Source organism: Hydra vulgaris, chromosome 03 (genome assembly GCF_038396675.1).
Source record: "Hydra vulgaris chromosome 03, alternate assembly HydraT2T_AEP".
Classification (NCBI taxonomy): Eukaryota; Metazoa; Cnidaria; class Hydrozoa; order Anthoathecata; family Hydridae; genus Hydra; species Hydra vulgaris.
In genome coordinates, this window is record NC_088922.1 from 15,256,845 (window position 1) to 15,279,017 (window position 22,173).

Consider the following 22,173-nt stretch of genomic DNA (forward strand, 5'->3'; position numbering starts at 1 on the left):
TTTGAAAGTCATTTTTTCTCATTTTTAAAATGCTTCCATTTACAATACCATGCACCATCCAGTTAGTTTAAATAATTACAAAATGGTACTGTGTAATAATGGCTAATCACTGTTCTGCCAGTTCTTGTCCTGTGGTGGATAACTGCCATGAAAAATCTTTAGAGCAAAATGGAGCTTTGCTAACATCCGCAGCCGCAGTTGGTCCAGCACAATAGCCTACACAGAACCAGTGTAAGACCATTATATCCTCGCTGTCTGGGTCATCATCATTTTCATTACTATCATCATCATCATCATCATCATTATTTTCACTATTATCATCACCATCATCATCATTATTTTCATCATCATCATCATTATTTTCACCATTATCATCACCATTGTCATCATCATTATTGTCATCATCATCATCATCATTATCATCACCATCATAATCATCATTACCATCACCATCATCATCATCATTATCATCACCATCATCATCATCATTATCATCACCATCATCATCATCATTATCATCACCATCATCATCATCATTATCATAATGATGACATTATCATCGGGTATTAGAAATAATTTTAGTTTTATCAAGAATAAGTAACTATAAGTAAATATAAACTATATTTATTTATCTGAATTTAAAAAATCAATAAAACCTTCAAATATCAAAGAAGGATTCTTTATCGCAATGATACCAGCAATCGTGATCTCTGATTTATCTGCTACTTTTATTAAAAATCTTGCTTGAGTAAGCACAACATTTTTTCCAATCTCAAATCCATTTCCTCGATATGGAGCTCTTAAAAGTAGTCCACCTTTAGATATATCACCATCAATAGAGAGTTTTGTACCAGGGATTACCTTTTCTTTTGCAAACTCACATATACGTTCTCCATGACAACTCTCTGGTATGGGAATTAAAGATGAAAAAGTAACACCTAAAAGCAAACTTTTAAAAATCATATTCAATGATGAACTTATCGAATAATATTAAACTATACTGATTTATAACCAATTTGAAAATCATATTTAAAAAAAGTTTAAATTTTATTTTTGATTAATACTTTAATTTTAAGTTCGTATTCAAGAAACTTCAATTGTATTTTCAAGAAAAAAATAACTTTAAGTTTATTTAAATTAAAGTTTATGAACACAACATTTGAATGTTGTGTACTCAAACACTCTATGTGGAAAGTATGTTGCATATGCAAACACTCTATGTGGAAAGTATGTTGCATATGCAAGCACTCTATGTGGAAAGTATGTTGCATATAGAAGCACTCTATGTGGAAAGTATGTTGCAAGCATTCTTTTGGATATACTAATACTTATACTGACTAGAATTTAAAACATAATTGTAGTTTTTTAATGTGTATGTAGTTTTTTAAAGTGTATGTAGTTTTTAAGTCTTATAAATTTCCTATTTTACTGATGATTGTTATTACAAAATAAATTTTTTTTGTTAAAAACATGAAAAATTAGGAGAATAAAATATTTTAATAAACTACTAAACAATTATTTTTTAATTATAAACATAATTTTGTATAATTACATGATATTATATGTACAAAAATAAGCAATAAAGTCACTGATAATAACTATAATGTACTTGCATGTGCGAGCTAGTGTTTTTTTTGTTTCGGAAACACGTATTAAAGATATAATAGGAAATAAAATTAAAAAATACAAAAGATAATAATAAAAATACAAGAGATTGTAATAAAAATATTAGAGATAATACTTAAAAATATAGGAAATGATATTGTAAATATAAAATATTGAATGATGAATTGCTTTAATTTCTCCATCAATGGATCGCTTCTATTTCAATAGATTGAGTCTGTTTATATTGTCAATTTTGAAATGTCAATTTGTGACAATGCAAGATTTTGAGGAAAATATTTCTAAAACTTTTTTTTGAGTTAATAATTTTTTACTCATTTTAATCTGATAACAATGATAATCAATACTTGTTATATGGAAGCTAAAACATTAGCTTCCATATGCAAAATCATTGTGTTTAACTGATAATTTACTTGGGTTAGGGGCCATCCACAAATTACGCCACGCAAAAGGTGGAGGGGGGGATTTGTTAGTGGTTTTATTACAATTTGTTACAAGAAGGAGGATGGGGAGATATTCAATTTTGTGACACAACAATTTTTTTTTATGTTTCAAATCTACAAAAACTATTGATTAAAAGAGCACCTAGCTTAAATCATAATCACTCAGTTGTCTCGACTGCACTATACCAATTTAACTTAAATTGGATTGACTTTTTAAATTGAATTAAATTTTAGTAGATTAATGTAGACTTATTTAAATCAGTCGATGTAGGTAATTACACTGCGACTATGGTCATATTAGTCAATTTATGTACTCATGGATTATTATTATGTGAAACTTTGCCAACAAATGATAGTTTTTTGTGTCATTATTTTGTACACACCTACAAATAATGACACAAAAAACATTTAAAGTACTAAATAATAACAATAAAAATTTATATGTATTAAATGTAAATGCATTCATTAGATAACTAGAAGCATCTAAAAATATTATCGTACTTAAAACAACAACAAAAAATGTAAGGGGGGTAGCGAAGGTAGGGGTACAAACTTGTTGAATAATTTTAGGGGGGAGAGGTCAGTGAAGATTTGTTACAAGGGGAGGAGGGGGGGTTAAGAATCAAAAATGATCAAAGTTGCGTGATGTAACTTATGGACGCACCCTTTGAGCTACATTGTTAGCTTTTTATTTTCTTTCTTAAGAGGATTCATATAGTAAGAAAATTTAAACTATGCTATTAACTACATTATACTAAATTATATTAAATTACATTTTATTTTAATTAAAAATTACATTTTTACAAATTGTAAATAGTTTGGAGTTGTTTTAGTGTCGCAATTACCTTCTTTTTATAAAGATTAATAGTTTTGACTTTTTTTAATGGAGATTATTTCATAAAACTATTTTACATTTTTTGTATTGGAGACTTATGGACAGCTCAATCATCAAACAATAAAGAAAATAACATCAAAATATTTTTATCTTATTTTTTTTTTAAATTTAAAATTTTTTACAAAAATTGTTAATATTTAAAAGAGAAATAACAACATTAACAACATTTTTTAGACTGAGCAAAAAATAAAACTATTTAGAATGATGAATAAAAAAATCTTTGTAACAGTTTAGCTGATATGTGCTGGGACTGACACAGATGGCGCATAGATTATTTTTTCCATCTTATTTTCACTTAGTACCAAATTCAAAGAAAACATATAAATTTGACAGAAAGCATACAATTCTTTCATGAGTTAGATATGTTTGAATGAAGCTACTTTTGCTAATGTTAAAAAAATGGAAAAAAACAAATTTCATTTGTTAATAAATATTATTTTTTGATGGGAAATACAGTAAAAAAAAAACTTGGCTTGACGAATATCATCTGCAGTGGACAAAATAATTTTAAATGACTATAAAGTTAAGTTGATTGAGATAGCTAAGACTCTGAAGATATGTGAAGAGTGTGTTTGACATATCATGCATGAATATTTAGACATGCAAAAGCTCTGTGCAAACAGGGTGCCATGTGAGCTCACAATTGATTAAAAACAATGAGTTGATGATTCTGATTGGTTGATCAAAAACAATGAGTTGCAGTGCTCTGAAGCTGTTCAACCGTAACAAAGACAAATTTTTGGCATCAGTATGTGACAATGGGTAAATGCAATATGACTTGGCTCCATCACTACACTTCAAAATCGAATTGACAGCTGAATGGACTACAAGCAACGAACACAATCCAAAACAAAAACCACTCAAAGCTATATTTTTTTTCAAACTAAAATTTGAAAATTTAAAAAGTTTAAATAAGATTTAATAATAACATTTTGAATATGATTACAAATAAATTAATTTTTTATTTCCCAAACATTATTAATATCATAAACAGTAATACTTGATAGCTTGAGTTGAAATTTCAATGTAAGAAGCTATTACTAATGTGTATGTTAAGCTAAAGCTAGAGTATTATACAAAGACTTTTGCAATAGAATATGGTATTTTACCAGTTTTTTTGATAGAATGTAAAAAAATATTTAGTAAGCAATACCTGCAATTTAGAGTTGTGAAGTTTTTTTTTTAACTTGTATGAAATAATGTAACACTGCAATTATACAAAAATATAAAACAAAAACAACAAAAAAAGAACAAATAATAATAGTGTAAATAAATCAGTGGTGTATGAACCATATGGACAAGGCAGACAAGTTCTACAGATCTCAAGCAACAGTCTTTTTACAAAAAAATTTTAATCCTTTAAATTTCTTTTTTAAAATGTATAGTTAGTCATGAAAAAAATTTTGGGTTTCTTGTTTCCATGGTTCCTCAGATTATAATCAACATTTCTTACCTGATTGCTAAAGTACTTAAATAAAAAAATGGTAACCACTAATCAAATGCAAATTGATTTTACTGCACCTTGACTATCTCTTAGAGTTTCCTATTGCTATGGATTAAGAATCTCTCTGAGACAGAAAAACTGACCAAGTTATTTAGGGATTAAATTAAATGACATAGTGTTCTCACCAAAGCACAGTGGACCAGAGGTGAGCTTGACAACCCCTAAGATGACCACTTGTGAGGTCATGACCACTCTAAACGTAAAATCGAGCCCAAAAATAACATCCTTGACCCCAAAAATCCCTATAAATATGCATTATATGTCTATATTTCACCCATAAATAGTTTTGCCATTTTTAGACAATTCTGGCTCACTTTGCAATGGTGACAGATATAAATGCAGATCCTAAGAATAATTTAGATTAACTTTTAGATTATTAAAGGTTGTTTAATATGGATGTAAAAAGTTTAAATCAATATTTCTTCAGAAAAAAAGAATTGCATTGAACTTATATGTGTGTTAGGTGTCACAAGATCCAAAATGTATAAAAAGTAGATAAAGAAAATGATGCTGATTCAAAGAAATATTACATTTACTTTAATAAGCAGAAGAAATATTTAATTTACGTCAAATTCAACTACCATGGCAATTGGCATATAAACAGACATTCAAATCCCTTAATTATGGCATAACTATTTAAATAGCATAATTATGGTTTAATAAAAAAAAAGTGGGTATAGTGGGTGACTATTAAAAAATCAATTATATTTGCTATTAAAAGTCTAATTTTATTTTAGTGATTTTAACCATTTGACAAGCGTCCAAAATGAAGTATTAGCATTAAACAGAAAAAAACAATTTTAAATCCTTGATTTACCTGAACAAAACATCAAATTATCCAACATTTTGGAGACAATGAACTTATGTGTAAAAACAAGATACACGAACTGAGTAACAATTTTACAAAGATGTCAAACAAATACAAGTTTCTGGGATCAAAAAGAAATGAGAGTGAACTCAATGAAGAAATTGAAAAAATAAATGACAAATTTGCAGAAGCAATCAAATATGTGAACAAATGATATTGTGGAATGGAAATAAAAAAACAGCTTGAGAAAAAATCTAAAATGTTGAAAAACAACAATCAATGGTGTAGCACTCAAAAATTGAATCACAAGTTTGAAAATAATAATGAAGAAAAAGATAAAATTAATCAAGTAAAATTGATTCAATAAAATCTTAACTTAAAATGCCTACAATAAAAAATGGAACAAATGATTTAGATAAAAAAATTTGGACACAACTTATAGAAACAACTAAACACATCTTGATATCAATGTTTAATGGCAATAAAAAAATTAGGAAAATTGGAAAAGTTCATTCCGCCCTTGTATTGATCAAGCTGCAGCAACAGCTGAATATAAATTACTTCAGTTATGCCAATATTTGTGGTGCCGCATTAAAAGCAATTAAAGGAGTTGGACATTCATCATTCACTTATGAAGCTGCAAAAGAAAGACTTAAAAGAAAATAAGGCAGAACAAGGAGAAAGGTCTCATGTGCTAAGATTAATTGAACAACTTCAAACCTATGAGGGAAAACAAACCAAAAGATGTAGAAAAGTTTGCGAACATATTGGATGTCAAAGTAGCCAACTTAAAAGAATCGTATAGAACAGAGTAACTTGGTAATGGAACGTTATGCCATCAACTGCAAAAAAAAAGTTCCAGAGATAATGTTAATCATATACAAATGTTGGGTGTATGAGTACAGATTAACAAACAAAAATGTTGAACTTTTAAAAATTAATCAACAAAAATGTTGAACTTTTAAAAAGGAATATTGTTGAAGAAGCAGATTTTCAGATTACAAAAACAGAAACTCTACATGGTTTTAAAAAACCCTCTGGTTTCAAACCATCTGAAAAAAATTCATACTTTGGTGACAATGACCATAAAAAGAAAATAAATTAAAGAAAAAACAAGGAAATGTGGTGCGTGCAAAACTAATCACAAAATATGTGAATACAAAACATTTTAAAATCAAAATGTTGAAGATGGGAGAAAAATAAACTATGCTTCGGATGTTTGAATTCTAATCATTTGTTAAAAGAATACAAAAACACAAGAATTAGTGGGAATGATGGCTGTACTGATACTTGCAATCATTTGGTCCAAAAGAAGGAGTGTCTAGACGAAAGACATTCTGAAGAACACAAGAAAAAAGGATTAATAACAGAAAGCTCTTATATGTCAAACATCCAATTACATTCAAAACTCATAACGAACTATATATCTCTTTGAACAGTGCCAGTTATTCTTTAAACAGAAAAGGTAACTTTTGATGATTCATTTGAAACAATGCTGGTGGAATTCCAGCTAGAATCATTAAATTGAAAAACAATTATCACAAGGAAAGCTTTTACAATAAATAATGTAACTGAAAACTTAAAAGCAGTTAATTGAGCAAACATATCAAAAAGTTGAAAACATCTAAAAAAATCTAAATCCCAAATGTTGGACAAAAACCAAAAACTGATATTCCAATTGAAGTGGATTATGCTGTGTTGCACTGTGCAATTAAGGGAGTAAAAAGAGGATTTAATGAACTAGTGAACCCAGCTGACACCGCTTGAATGGATATGTATTGACAGTACTGAGGGATCTCTTCAAACATACATGAAAATAATACCTAGTACAAAGAAAATAGAAAATGCAAACAACACAATTAAAAAGTTATGGGAAATTGAAGATGATGAAGAGATGCAATTTAAAAAAATAATAATAATAAGCCCAGATGATACTACCACCCTTAACATAGTAACCAGTTCACTAAAAACAGAAAATGGAAAATATGAGCTAAAATTACCATGAAAAGAAAATAAACAGCTAGAGGATAATTATTCAATAGGATTAAACAGAAAAATGTTTAATGAAAAACCAAATTCTCGGAAATGAATATAATAATATTAAGTATCAAGAAATGGGATACTTGGAGAAAGTTGATAAAAAGAACCTAGGAAATGGTTGGTACTTACCACATTTTTTTAATTCTCTGTCCTGATAAATCAACTACAAAAATTAGAATTGTGTTTGATAGATCTGCAAAATACAATGGTAAATCATTTTAAAATTTTATTTATCAAGGGCCAAAACTTCAAAAAGACTTTGTGATAGTTTTACTTCGATTTTGAAAATATCCAGACCCTTTAGCTTTTGTATGGTATATACAAAACAATTTTTGTTTTAAAAAATGGCAATGTTGTTCGATCTGTTGGGTTTCTTATCATTATATATCATTCAAACCAAAATAATTATACAAGAATTGTGGGTTGGTGGGATTGAGTCGGATGATAAAATTCATGATAGGATTGTGAATATAATGTTGATCAATGGTTTCAAGAACTAAAAGATCTTCCAATGATAAACATTGGGAGATATCTTCAAACAACTTCAACAGTTAAAAATTAGTCAATACACATCTTTACCAATGTGTCTTGTAAAGCATACAGTGCTGTTGCTTATCAACAATGTTTATATGACACAAGTGTGTGGTCATAATGTCAAAAGCCCGAGTAAGTCCATTGAAATCAGTTAGTATACTTTTTGTGTTAAATACAAAGGTGTAGCAGATTGAGATAAATGTTAATATTAAAAATATTAAAAACAGCCTAATTGAAAGATTTTTTTAAGAGTTTGTTACAAAAAAGTCCCTATAAGAAACATCAAACAGATAGAGCTAACATATTTGACATAACTAGGTTTTGTGACCCCTTTCTGTTTTTCCTATTAGTTAACTTGAAATAGCTTACAGATCACTTTTAGGCTCGAAACATTTTTTTAATTTCTAGCATGTTGATATTAATGTCAATTGAGAATGATTCACAAAATAGTTTTTTAATTAGAGCAACAGTAATCTTCTAGAGTTTTTGATACCTGAGCTTAAAGATTATAATAAATAGTAATTGTAATTTATAACATTCTAACAGTTAACATACATGTGAACAGTTGACTATTTTTTTTGTGTTTATGTTCTGTGTCCTGTTTTGTGTTTTTTTTCTGTGTCATTTTAAATGAATATAATCTCAATTAGTTTATATTTTATATATAAGTTTATATAGCCTCAAGTTTCCAAAAAAAACCCAAAAAAATGTTATACAAGTGTCGTCTATGTTAAAGATACTCTTATAATTATTTTTATAAGATACTCTTATAATTATTTTTATTTATATATTAAGATAATTTTTTTTATGTAAAAAATATTGAATTTAATAAGTATAGAAATAGTTGGTGTTGAATAGACAAATAGTGGGTGGTTCCCAAAATCTTCCCAAAATCTGTATTTTACGGGTCCGGACAGCTAGTTTGTATTAATATAGTAAATGCTCTCGCTTCATAAGCGAGAGGTTCCGAGTTTGATTCCCGCCATGTCCCTGGTAGTACCGCGCTCAACTTGTTTCTCCGTGCAGCGGCCTTGTTCATCAAGGTTCGTGTTTCAGAATTAGAGAGTTGAGAGAGGGTTATAACCACAAGTAGCCTCCTCATCTGTAGTGGCCTTCTCGGCCTTGGGGAGTTGAATTATAAAAAAAAAAAAAAAAATTATTATATGTTGACTTAAAAGTAAGTTGTATAAACAATGTAAACAGTTAAATCTGATCTTCGAATATATAATTTATAACCAATTAAATCGAATTAAGGGGGGTTCAAACTTTACATGGTCATTATTTTTTGAGGCTAAGAGATTTTTCTATGAAATTTGAAATTTATCAATAAATATATATTTAATTGAGAATAGAAAAAAAACATTTTATCAACTTGTTGCTTTCTCATTGGGGGCAGTTGTAGCTAAAATTTTAAAAAATTAATAAATAAATATTATTTATTAATTTTTATTATTTATTATCAATTTTTTCAACATTTTAGCTGGGTTTTTTTTTTTAACTTGTATATTATTTGTAAGGTACTTATTCAAATCTATTAATTTGTTTCCAAGTTAACTTGATGGAAAATTAAATTTTAATAATTAAAAACAAGATTAAAAAAAGGAAAGAAAATGGTGACACTATTATATATATATATATATATACATATATACATATATATATATATATATATATATATATATATATATATATATATATATATATATATATATATATATATATATATATATATATATATATATATATATATATATATGTATATATATATATATATATATATATGTATATATATATATATATTAATTAAAAAAAAAAAAAATTAAAAATATGAGCTTTAAAAATATGAGCTTTAAACTATAATAAAATCAAACCTTTTCTTAATGAAACTTTGTTTTTAAACTCAGGTGTAACAAATGTGATTCCTTTCATATCATCAGTATTTGAAATCATCAATGCTTAAGATAAAATTATTTTATATATTATATTTTATTAAAACCTTTTATATTATACTCACATAAATATCATTAATAATAATTAAATAAATTTCAACTTATATAAAAATTTGAGCTATATAAGTTTTTACAATATCAATAATTTTTCAATAAGTTTTTTTATAATTACTAATAATTTTCCATAATCTCAACAGAGCTTAGGGGGACCATTGGAACATTTATTTTTATTTCTGAGGATGTGACCAAATACTTGTATGCAAATATTAAGCCACAAAAAAAAAAAAAAAAGAGTGCCAATTTCTCACAACCCAGGGAAAATTGGCACAAACTATAAAAATGATTATTAATGTACTATTAAGTGCAAAATTTATAGAACTTTTTTTTACTATTTATTTTGGCAACTATTTCCAGTCAAAAATTTAATATTACTTTTAGCTTGTACCAAATATTAGTTTGTATAATAAGCAAAAACAGTAGCCCACTTTATTTATATGTGTGTGTGTGTGAATGTATGTATTTATGTATGTATGTATGTATGCATGTATGTATGTATGTATGTATGTATGTATGTATGTATGTATGTATGTATGTATGTATGTATGTATGTATGTATGTGCATATATATATATATATATATATATATATATATATATATATATATATATATATACATATATATATGTATATATATGTATATGTATATATATATATATATATATATATATATATATATATATATATATATATATATATATATATATATATAGGGTATCAGAATTTCGCAACTGGGTTTCATCATATATACTCTGGAAATATATGTAGTTTTATGATTTTCAAAAAATTGAGCCAGCACAATCAAATTGAATATTACGTTAAATTATTGAATTTACATCTTTTTAGACTAAAATACAACTTTAAGGATGAAAAACGCAATATTTTTCTTCCAATTATGTAATATCATGTTCACAATGTTCATTAATTATTATAAAAATTTTACCCTCATTTATGTATTTAATCATCAATCATCATCTAGTGCTAGGAACTTTGACTTCTCTTAAGAACATGATGATAGTTTGCACTGATCCGGAACTTTTTTTTGTGAACTTTCAACCACTTGGAGTATATCTTGATACCTTTCTTTATCTTTTGTTACACCTAAGAAATCATGACATACCTTTACTTTTATCTCAAAAGCTTCTTTGACTACTTGAAGATTTTGAACAATTGTCTTCATTTCAAGACATTTTTTTCCATTTATTGGCTGGTGTTTGAAAAAACTCATAGGGAGCATTCACAATATGAAAAAACCTTGTTGATCCAGGGACAATCAAATCACTCAGTGACTTTATCTCCTCTGAAATTGGCTTCAGGTTAGGGTTTCTGAAGGATGCTCCTAAACAATCCATAGTACTTCTAGCACTTTAAAATTGGAGGAGCGGAAGCCTCATATTGTCTTTGTCTTTGTCAGATATCATTTGTGAGAATAGAGCCAATGGAACAATCTCTTCATTTATATACCAACTATGTCTGCTAAGAGCTTTTATTTCTTGTCAGCAATTATAGAATCATGGTATGCAAACTGTTTCAATTTCTTGAGTAAAATCAAATTGTTGACTGGGGCATTAGCTGCAAGAGGGCATTTAATCCTCCATTGCACGTAGACATTTACAGCAAACACACAGAAAGGTCCTAATTTCTTGATTTGATTTTCGGTTGCAACTTTTGAATTGAGAGACAGCTCATATATCTTTCTGGACAATAGGACTATTTTCATAGTGTACAGAAGTTTTGCCATCCATCTTGCTTTGTGCAAAGCTTCAGGGTGCTTCATGCTAAACTTCTGAGGTTTAGATTCTTTTGTAACAGTTGCTCTAGGAAGTTCAGCTTAGTAAAAGTTTGCTTTATTAACTGGTGGAACTTGAAGTAATGGTTCCTGAATCTGCAACAATTTATAATCATTTTGTTAGTTAAATTTAATAAATAATTGCTTTGTTAAAGCCTAACCTGTATTCGAGGATGTTGTGTCAAAGACCATGCCTACGATGTTTTTGTCACATTTCCAATCTACAAGTAGATTTTTTGTTGCAACAGAGACAGCGTTACCATGTTTCAGATCAGATTTTGTGGTTGAACTTGGAAGGGGTGGTGCACCAAGAAGTTGACAGATACTAAAACAGGTAGACGATAATCGGTGTTTCTAGAGTCCAGGGTAGCATCAGTTTTCCATCCCAACATACCACCATTTTTGGAGACGGATTCCATTTGTCATTTTTTTGTTTGCTGATATGGGGCAGTACTGATGCTTGATAATGAGGGGCTGAACTGGAACTTAGATATATCTTTGAAACATCTCCTCTGCAAACAGATATCATCAAACGTACGAATAAATTAGCATTACTAATGTTATTCCTCACACTCCAGGAAATAAAATTTGGATTCTTGAGAATATCATGTGGAACAAATATGTGTTCACCAGATTTAATTTGCCTTTTGTGTCGCCTTTTAATTTCAGAGCAGGTTGAGCTGAGTCCTGCAATCCCCTGAAGCGATTCATCACAACAACTACTGGTTAACTCAAACTCAACAGTTTCTTTGAACATTACAGAATGATCTCTTTTGGAAAAAGCCTCATAATAAACAATTATAAACATAATATTTTATCATGAAAAATGTCTAATTTTCACAGTATCAAACTTCATGTTGCTTATGCTAACTTATATGTGATCAAATTGCAGAAAAAAAGTAATAGCTGTTGTTTTTAGGCCAAAACCCGCTACCAAAAACAGCTATCCACAACCAAATTTTGAATTTTTTTTTTGTGTGGGGGGGGGGGGGGTAGCTGGTATATAAATATATATATATATATATATATATATAATATATATATATATATATATATATATATATATATATATATATATATATATATATATAGCGCTTAAAGTGAGGCGGGATGCCATCCCTTTACCTTTTTAAAGTTTAAAAACCATCCCCTTACCTTTTTTAGTGTTTATAATTGGACAGGATGTCATCCCGGTACCTAATAAATTTATAAAAATCTAAATTCCTCTTTTTTCTATTAATAAAAGTGTAATGAGGGATTGCTCAGCAAAGTTGCGGCTTTGAGGAAATGAAGTAACATTTCACCTGTTATTAGCGTCATACTTCAAAAGTTGCAGCACTAATGCTAGATGCTTTAATAGAACTAGATGTTACAATAGTACTTTCTAAAAAGTTACAAAATAGACAAACTTCTTGACACAAGGCACATCAGTTTATTACCATGTATTTCAATCAATGTTAAATTGCAAATAGGTAAAGTTTCAAAATTAATTAAAAACAATTTTTTAGTAAACTAATTGAAAATCTTGATTTTAGAATGTTTACAACTAGAGCTGCACATAAATCGTTACAAGACAAAGAAAATGATCCAAATTAAGAAAAATACAATAGTTTGATGAAAAATTTGTAAATTTTTGATAAACCACAATGGTTTGCAGAACAAGATCCATGCTTTAGAGACAGTGACATTAGACAATTAGCAAAAACTTTCAATATTTGTGAAAGTACAGCATTCCAAGGATTTCGTGAGTACTTTGCCACTGGTGACAGTAATAAAATTTCTAATGATCTTCAGCCTCTTGAGCAATGCTATAAATACCTTAATTGCTTCTACAGCTGAATGGGAGCGTTCATTTTCTACTACGAATATAGTCTTGTCTTCTTTGCAAAACTCTTTGATAGTAAAAACCGAGCCGAGTTTAATGTTTATTTCATTAGTAGGTCCACCAGTTATTAATTTTGGTCTTGAAGCCTTTTTTCTGAAAAGATTTCAAAAATTCAAAGATTTTGATTTGTGTAGACTACTCATTATTATTATTTTTTTTCCTATTTGTTAAGTTCATGTTACTACTATTTTTTGTTAATATATTTTAATTGTCATGTTAAGAATAATAATTTTTGTTATATTTATGATAATAGCGTTATTGTTTAGTATGTCTTTTGTTTTGGATTTTAAAATTATTTCAAAAATGATTTCAATGTAGTATATACACATACATTTTAGGATCTATTGTGTATAATTAATGAAACTTCCTTAGTTTAGATACAAACGTTATATATATATTAGGCTGGGGTGAAAATAAACAAAAGTGTGAATTTCATCACAACAAACCATACTTATTTGCCAATCCATGTATGAAACCAGAAGCATTTGTAAAACATAAAAATGCTTTACTGGAAGTAAAGTATTTTTATTTTTTACAAATGCTTCTGGTATTATTCTATTGTGTATAATACCAATATATTATACACAATAGAATATGTGGTGTATTGATTGAATGCATTCGTATCTAGACTTTCTTTATATCAATAGATTTAAAACCTTTATATAACTTATATTGTTGTATAAGGTCACCTCTTAGACTTTGAACTTCTAAAGTTGTTAAATCTAATATTTTTAGTCTTTGATTATATCCCAGATGTCTTAATTCTGGTATCAACTTAGTTGCTATCTGGTATTATTCTGGTATTCCTAATATTATAGAAAAAAAAAATTTCTTCGAAAGTATGTCATGTTGAGTCTCAAATGAAGCGAAATTTTATAAAAATTTCAAAAATAATTATTATTTCGTATTTAGATTATTAGTTTACATTTTAATGTGAAAAAACTGCCATTTTTTAATATTATTAAAAAAATCAATTATTTTCACAGTGTTTTTGAGTCAATTTTTTTTAGAGATGTTTTTATGAAACATGATTATTATTTTTGAAATTTTTATAAAATTTCACTTCATTCGAGACCCAACGTGACATACTATTGAAGAAAATTTTTTTCTATAATATTAGGGACCTGTCTGATGATTAAGGGTCAAAATGGGGCGGTTTCCCATGTCTTATATTAATATTTTAAATATTTTTTTGTTCATTTACAGTTAGACGAAACAAAATATTCTTTGATAGATCAAACTTTTATTTTTACCCCAGCATATATACATATTTATATATATATATATATATATATATATATATATATATATATATATATATATATATATATATATATATAAATATACATATATTATATATATATATTATATATATATATATTTATATTATATATATATACAAATATACATGTTTATATACATATATATGTTTATATATATATATATATATATATATATATATATATATATATATATATATAATATATATAATATATATATAATATATATATATATATATATATATATATATATATATATTATATATATATATAAACTGAGGCATATTCGTTTAGACGCATCAATTTTTTTCACTTTGTCTTAACTTTTTTCTATGAATTGTCAACTGATATGCATGCAAGTTATTATCAAAATAATTGTTGTGTTGTGGGCTAATAAAAATCACAAATAAAATTTTTCTATGTGTCTTTATTAACATGAGAGTATTTTTGATATACAAAAGTACATTTTTTAATTGGAATATATCTATAGACGCAGTCATATTTTTGACATTAAAAGATGGAAATTAGTAATGCATATGTCCTCTATTACACTAGATCACCTCAAAAACTCTGCCTTTGATTGACTCCACTAGTCGTTGAAGTGTAGTTTGATCCAACTCGGACCATGCTTTATGGATTTTACACTTTAACTCAGTAACAGTTTTAAATTGATGTCCGGCTGCTTTAGCGTCATAAACTTTTCTTGATAGCATTCCCCACACGTTCTCGATTGGATTTAAGTCTGGGCTACAAGCTTGCCATTCGAGAACCGGGATGTTGTGGTCTTTAAACCATTTCATAGAATGCCTAGATGTGTGAATTGCAGAATTATCTTGCTGAAATATGGCATTATCGTCCATGTTTTCATCCATATAAGTTATGAGAACATTATCTAACATTTCTGTATACTTTATCGAGTTCATTTTAGGCAAACCATAACACAGAGTCAATTTTCCTGAATAAGAAAATCCACCCCAAACCATTAAACTTCCTCCTCCATAACTTCGTTTTGTTTGTGGGTCATTTATTCCTCTTAGATCATGCCAATAACAACTGTAAGAGTCTGGACCATCTAAATTGAACTTTTTTTCACCTGAAAATATTACGTTTTGCCACTCATGAGTCCAATGCATATGGTTTTTAGCAAACTGTAATCTAGCAATTTTATGGTATTTTTTTAACATTGGTTTTTGGTGTGATTTCTTCCACTTTACGTTTGGTGTTGTACGTAAAATATTTGCAACATGTTTATTGGTGACAGGCAATAATAATTTATCCTTTATTTGTGTTGCATTCAATTTATTTTTGGTTGTTTCGAAGCGAATTCGATTAATTTGCCGATTTGTTAATACTTTGTTACCGTTTGTTGCTTTTTTTACACCGTAATTGTCATCTTTTGCAATGTAGTTTTGTGCAACATGGTCAGATCTTCCAACTTTTCTTGCTATTTCTCGTATAGAAAGTGCTGGTGAGATTTCTGAGCTACGATATAAATTAATTTGTATTTTTTCAGCATCTGTCAAAAACTTTCCTTCAGACATTTCGTAAAATGCAATAAAAATGATACTGGCAGAGCAAAAGATCAAATTACACTAAAAGTTATCAATTTATTTGTGTAAAAGTGATTAAAAATCAATAATTACCGTTATTAACCTGATTGCGTCTATAGATATATTCCTATTAAAAAATGTGCTTTTGTATATCAAACATACTCTCATGTTAATAAAGACACATAGAAAAATTTTTTTTGTGGTTTTTTATAGCCCACAACACAACAATTATTTTGATAATAACTTGCATGCATATTAGTTGACAATACATAGAAAAAAATAAGATAAAGAGAAAAAAATTGATGCATCTAAATGAATATGCCTCAGTGTGTATATATATATATATACATATATATATATATATATATATATATATATATATATATATATATATATATATATATATATATATATTAGCGTGGTTTTTTTTTAATTGGAAAAAATTTTTTTTCTAATTTTAAATCGCACAACCTCTTATTTGCTGAGGTCTGATATAAAAAGTATATATTTAAAGTTTTTTTGCAAACTGAAAATGGGAAGTGGTCCCCCAAACCCTATTTCGGAACCCTAAATTTACCAAAATTTGTCTAATACCTTAATCTTGTAATTCTATTTTTATTTCATACAAAATTCTGCTATAAATTGATCTAAGAAAAAATAATATAAACTATTAGAATATTACAACAGATAGTTCACAGAAGACTGGAAAGTACAACCAAATTTAGATTTACCCCCTCAGCATTATTTACCAAAAATCACTCCTAAATGCAAATTTTGATTTTATTATTGAAAAATGTAGGGAAATAGGGGGGGTGTATCATATAATTATATATATTAAATTTCTATTATATACTTTCTATTATAGTAAAAAGGTATAAAAATATTACTTAAGAAGATGGCTGCTTCAGAGAAAGCATCACGCTTAACTACAAATGTTTGGCTAGTTGAACATATTCTCTTAACAATAGATGGGCCGAGTCAGTTGCCAACAAGTGGTGTTGCAACTATAGCAAAGCCTCATGTAGTTGCTAAACTGAACAATATTCACAAGCAACATGTCCAAGTGTCTAAGCACAGAAGTAGAAAATCAGCTACTCAACATAGCTATCAAGAAAAATTCACTGCCAAGATAAAAACGCTTTTTGATATTGCCCATGGTGAATAAGATTGTCTCATCAAGATAAATGAAGATAAACAATTTCTGATAGACCAGATAATTCAAAACACTCTACTATGGGCACTAGCCATCTCTCGATTACAATATCCAAACATTGTATTCTTGACAATCAACTCTTTCATGCAGCATTAGACCGAACAAAAATAACACCACAACAAGCAATGATGGTTGTCACACCAGCTCTAGCTGCAATCGGTATTGAAGTAAATAAATTAACATTTTCACGTTCCACTCTAATGGAACTCGAACTACATCCCGTGAATCTCTTGCAATAGCAGTAAGAAAAAATTTTCAACCCTTGGTTCCACTAGTTGCTCATTTTGATGGTAAAATGTTGTTGAATGTTGTTAAAACCAGACGTGAATGTCTGCCAATTGTTGTATCTCACTTGGATATTGAGAAATTATTAGGGACCCCTGAGATACATGCTGGTACTGGTGCTAAAATGGGACAAAAGGTAGTTGAGTTCATTCATGAATGGCCTGGCGTTGAGGAGCATCTTGCAGATCTTTGCTTTGACACAACTGCAAGTAATACAGGAAGTCATAATGCGGCAATAACTGTCATACAGAAGTCAATGAATCGAAGAGTTTTGTTTTTAGCCTGTCGACATCATATTCTTGAAATCTGTGCAGATGCAGTGTTTGATGCGTTTTTTGTTTCAAAAGGACCAAACATTGAACTTTTTGGTAGAGTGAAGTCCCAGTGGGAGCTAATAGAAAAATCAAAGTTTGAACCACTTGAAAGTGATAAAATTGAAGTTGGATGCCTTACAAAATTTGAAAAAGAGTGGCTTGCATCTCAAAAATCTAATGTGGTGGAAAATTTGAAAAAATACTGAAAGGAAACGCAACCACGTGATGATTAGAAAGAATTCGGAAGACTAGCTCTTCTCCTTTTAGGAGGAAATAATGATACAACAACTATTTGCACTCCTGGGGCTTACCATTGTGCAAGATGGATGGCTAAAAGTATAAACTGTTTAAAAATTTTTGGTTTTCGTCATCAGTTAAATATCACAGAGAAAAAAATTGAGATTTTAAGAAGAATATGTCTCTTCATAACCATAATATATGCATGTTTCTGGTTTTACAGCGCCTCTCACAACAGAAGCACCAATAAATGATCTCCTTCTTTTAAAAGTAATTGAGAACTATTGTCAAGTTGACAGCAAAGTTGCAAATGTTGCAAAAAATAAAATTAAATTTCAGTTATAGTATTTAAGTGAAGATCTAGCTGCTCTCCCATTATTCAGTGATAAAATTTCTGTTGAAGAAAAAATGGATATTGTAAATGCCTTACAAAAAGAACCATTACCAGGTGACAATAGAAAAGTTGCTCCAAACAAGATTTATATACTCTCTAAACTTTCTTTAGCTAACTTTGTTACGCTGCGCTCAATGAACTTGTTTGACTCTCTCAATCTACCAAAAGAATTCTTGACATCATCTCCTAAAACTTGGGCTAATTGTGATGACTACAAATCTGCTTGTAAGATAGTTCGTGCCATGAAAGTGGTTAATGATTGTGCAGAACGGGCAGTTAAATTAGCCACTGACTTTAATGAAAAAATGACGTCAAAAATCAACGTCAGCTTCTCTACCAAGTAGTTGAGTATCATAAAAAACATTTTTCAACTGAAGCTACAAAGAAACAGTTAAGCCATAATCATTCCAAATAACAACAATTTAATCTATTCAAATATGCATATATATATATATATATATATATATATATATATATATATATATATATATATATATATATATATATATATATATATATATATATATATATATATATATATATATATATATAATATGAACTAAATATATAGTTAAATACATTATAATAATAATATTAATATATGGCTATTGTTTTTCTGTTATATTTTAATTTAGTTATATGTCAAGGTTTGATTAAATTATGTATGTTATTTCATCCAAATAGTTTTAAAATTTGTTATTTGTAATATGTTTTCTTGAACGCATAAGAAAAATTTTAAATCTTTTAAAAGTTTCATTCACAATATTTTTTGTTACTTTTAAATTTATTAATTTCAATTATAGCTGAGGTAGAAATGGCTGGTAGAGGGACACCATTTGAGGCATATGGGACACTGGTACTCACAATTAAAAAAACTGAAAAAATGTTAAAAAAAGGACCTTTTTTAAGTACTTATAACAGCTTTTTTGTATCTTTTGTAGGTGTTAAAGTAGTTATTTTCTTTACATAAAATAGACCAAAAATAATTCTAAATCGTCTTTGACATTCATGTCATTAAATGTATTGAATTTATATGTTGTATATATTTATATTTTTATATATAGAATTTATATATGAAATATAAATGTATATATTGAATTTGGTCATTTACTTACTTGGTCTACATTCGTTTCATTTACTTACTTGGTCTACATTCATAAATGACCTCACAAACCTACTTGCAATAAAAATTCCTTGATTTCGTTTTGTCTTGCACTGCATACAGCATTTTAATATAAGTTTCAAATAATTATGAGTGATGAGACTGTGGCTAAGATGTGCTAATAGAACTTCCAATGAGCATATCAGGCTTTTACATATCACAAGCATTCTTTAAGGTCACTTGAATAGGTTACAATTTCATACAGAATCCACTGGTTAATTGACCGGCAACATCATTATTTATGTTTGTAACTTTCTGAAAGAATTTTTTTTTTTTTTTTGAGAGGTGCGAGGTGAATCAACAATTTTGAAACTACATGCTTGCCTACCTATTGTGCTCAAACTATGCCTTGTATACTTGCCTACCTATTGTGCTCAATTACTATTACACCCTAAGTCAACTTCCTATCCCTTCCAATGCCATAACCCCTTGACAACATTTGTCAAGTTGTGGCAACCCCAAGAATAAGTTAATAAGATTGCTCTTAAATCTCTGCATTTTTGCAGCTGACTGTTATGTTTTTTGACTTTTAAATATCTGATTTTTTTTAACACTTGATAGACACCATATATTTCTGTTACACGTTTTTTTATAATTGATTTATAATAACTGATCAACAAAACAATTTGTTATATGTTTTAGTAAAAATTTGCAAAGGAATAAAATGTCTGGATTGTAGATATCTTGTAATGCCTCAACCTTAAAGTTTTAATTGTGTGTGACTTATAATCATATAATGTACATTACACAATCCTTAAAATATTGTAAAGTTTACAATATTTTAATAGTGCATTGTGTAATGTATATTACACAATTAATAGTCACACAAAATTGAAGCCATTAACTTAAAAGTTGAGACTTTATTTTACAAAATTTGACAACAAAATAAAGCTGAAGAAAGCAAAAAATTTGTAAATGATCAATTATAAGTTTATAAGTAAGCAAATGCTAGAGTTGCAAAGCCCAAAAAGCATCAGCGAGACTGTGCTTACATGGTGGCGACACCTGGAAAATTGTCAGGCAACCCCAGTTGAGGTTGCAACCCACAGGTTGGGAACCACTACCCTATATGAAAAACAATAAAAATTTTAATTATAAAAAAAAGTAGAAGTCATATGCTATCATACATGCAGGATCGTATTCTATATGAAGTTTTGATGAATATAAATATATTGAACAACATATATATAAATATATATATATATTTATATATATATATATATATATATATATTTATATATATATACATTTATATATATATATATATATATATATATATATATATATATTTATATATATACATATTTATATATATATATGATATATATAAATATACATATTTATACATATATATATTTATATATATTTATATATATATATATTTATATATATATTTATATATATATATATATATATATATATATATATATATATATATATATATATATATATATATATATATATATATATATATACATATATATATATATATATATATATATATATATATATATATATATATATTTATTCATATATATATTTATTTATATATATATATATATTTATTCATATATATATTTATTTATATATATATATACTAGGGTGGGTCAAACGCCCCTTATTTTCGAAAATCGAAAGGCACTGTTTTCCATGTGCTGTGGGTGTACGCGGTGATCAATTAAAAGCATAATTTAACTCATTTACACAATTTTTAGACCCTGGTCAATGGGCTCAAAGGTCAAAATTTCACCTCGAAAAATCATATTATAACCGGTTAAATAACTTTAAAAATGGATATCTTTGAGGCACTGTTTTTTATCCGAACTTTTAGGTCTATATGATCATTTTAAGCCTAACTTTATAGTAATTGAATAAATTTTAGACTGTGCTCAAGCGATTTGGACCCTGAGTTTTGACCCAGTTTCTTAAAAATTTGATCAGTTTTTACTATACCTTCAACTTGCCGGTCTGTTTATTATATTGAGATCGCTAACATTTATGACGCTTTTAAGCTTTGTTTAAGTAGAAAAATTGATTTTTTCGCATAGAGAAAAATCAAAAATAATTTTGATTTTTTATTATTTTCCTGTTTTACGTTTTATTTTAGAGGAAAAAATAATATATCTACATTAACAGTGGAAACAAATATAATTTAATATTTAAAATAAAATGGGAAAAGATACAAGATCGAAACATAAAGTTTTTTCGATC

At 27.7% G+C, this 22,173-nt stretch overlaps 1 protein-coding gene across 2 annotated transcripts in view; it reads right to left on the reverse strand.

Moving 5' to 3' along the window:
* The window catches only part of LOC101234739 (uncharacterized), a 77,134-nt gene that overhangs the window by 33,400 nt on the left and 21,561 nt on the right, over positions 1-22,173 (reverse strand). For both annotated transcript variants that reach the window (XR_010637413.1, XM_065792441.1), the window contains exons 7-8: positions 9,719-9,802; positions 657-938 (exon numbers count right to left, since the gene is read on the reverse strand). Coding sequence is in view for 1 of the 2 variants with exons in the window: in XM_065792441.1 (XP_065648513.1) it covers positions 657-938; positions 9,719-9,802 (366 nt within the window). In the remaining variant the exon portion in view is untranslated. The remainder of the gene's footprint in view (positions 1-656; positions 939-9,718; positions 9,803-22,173) is intronic.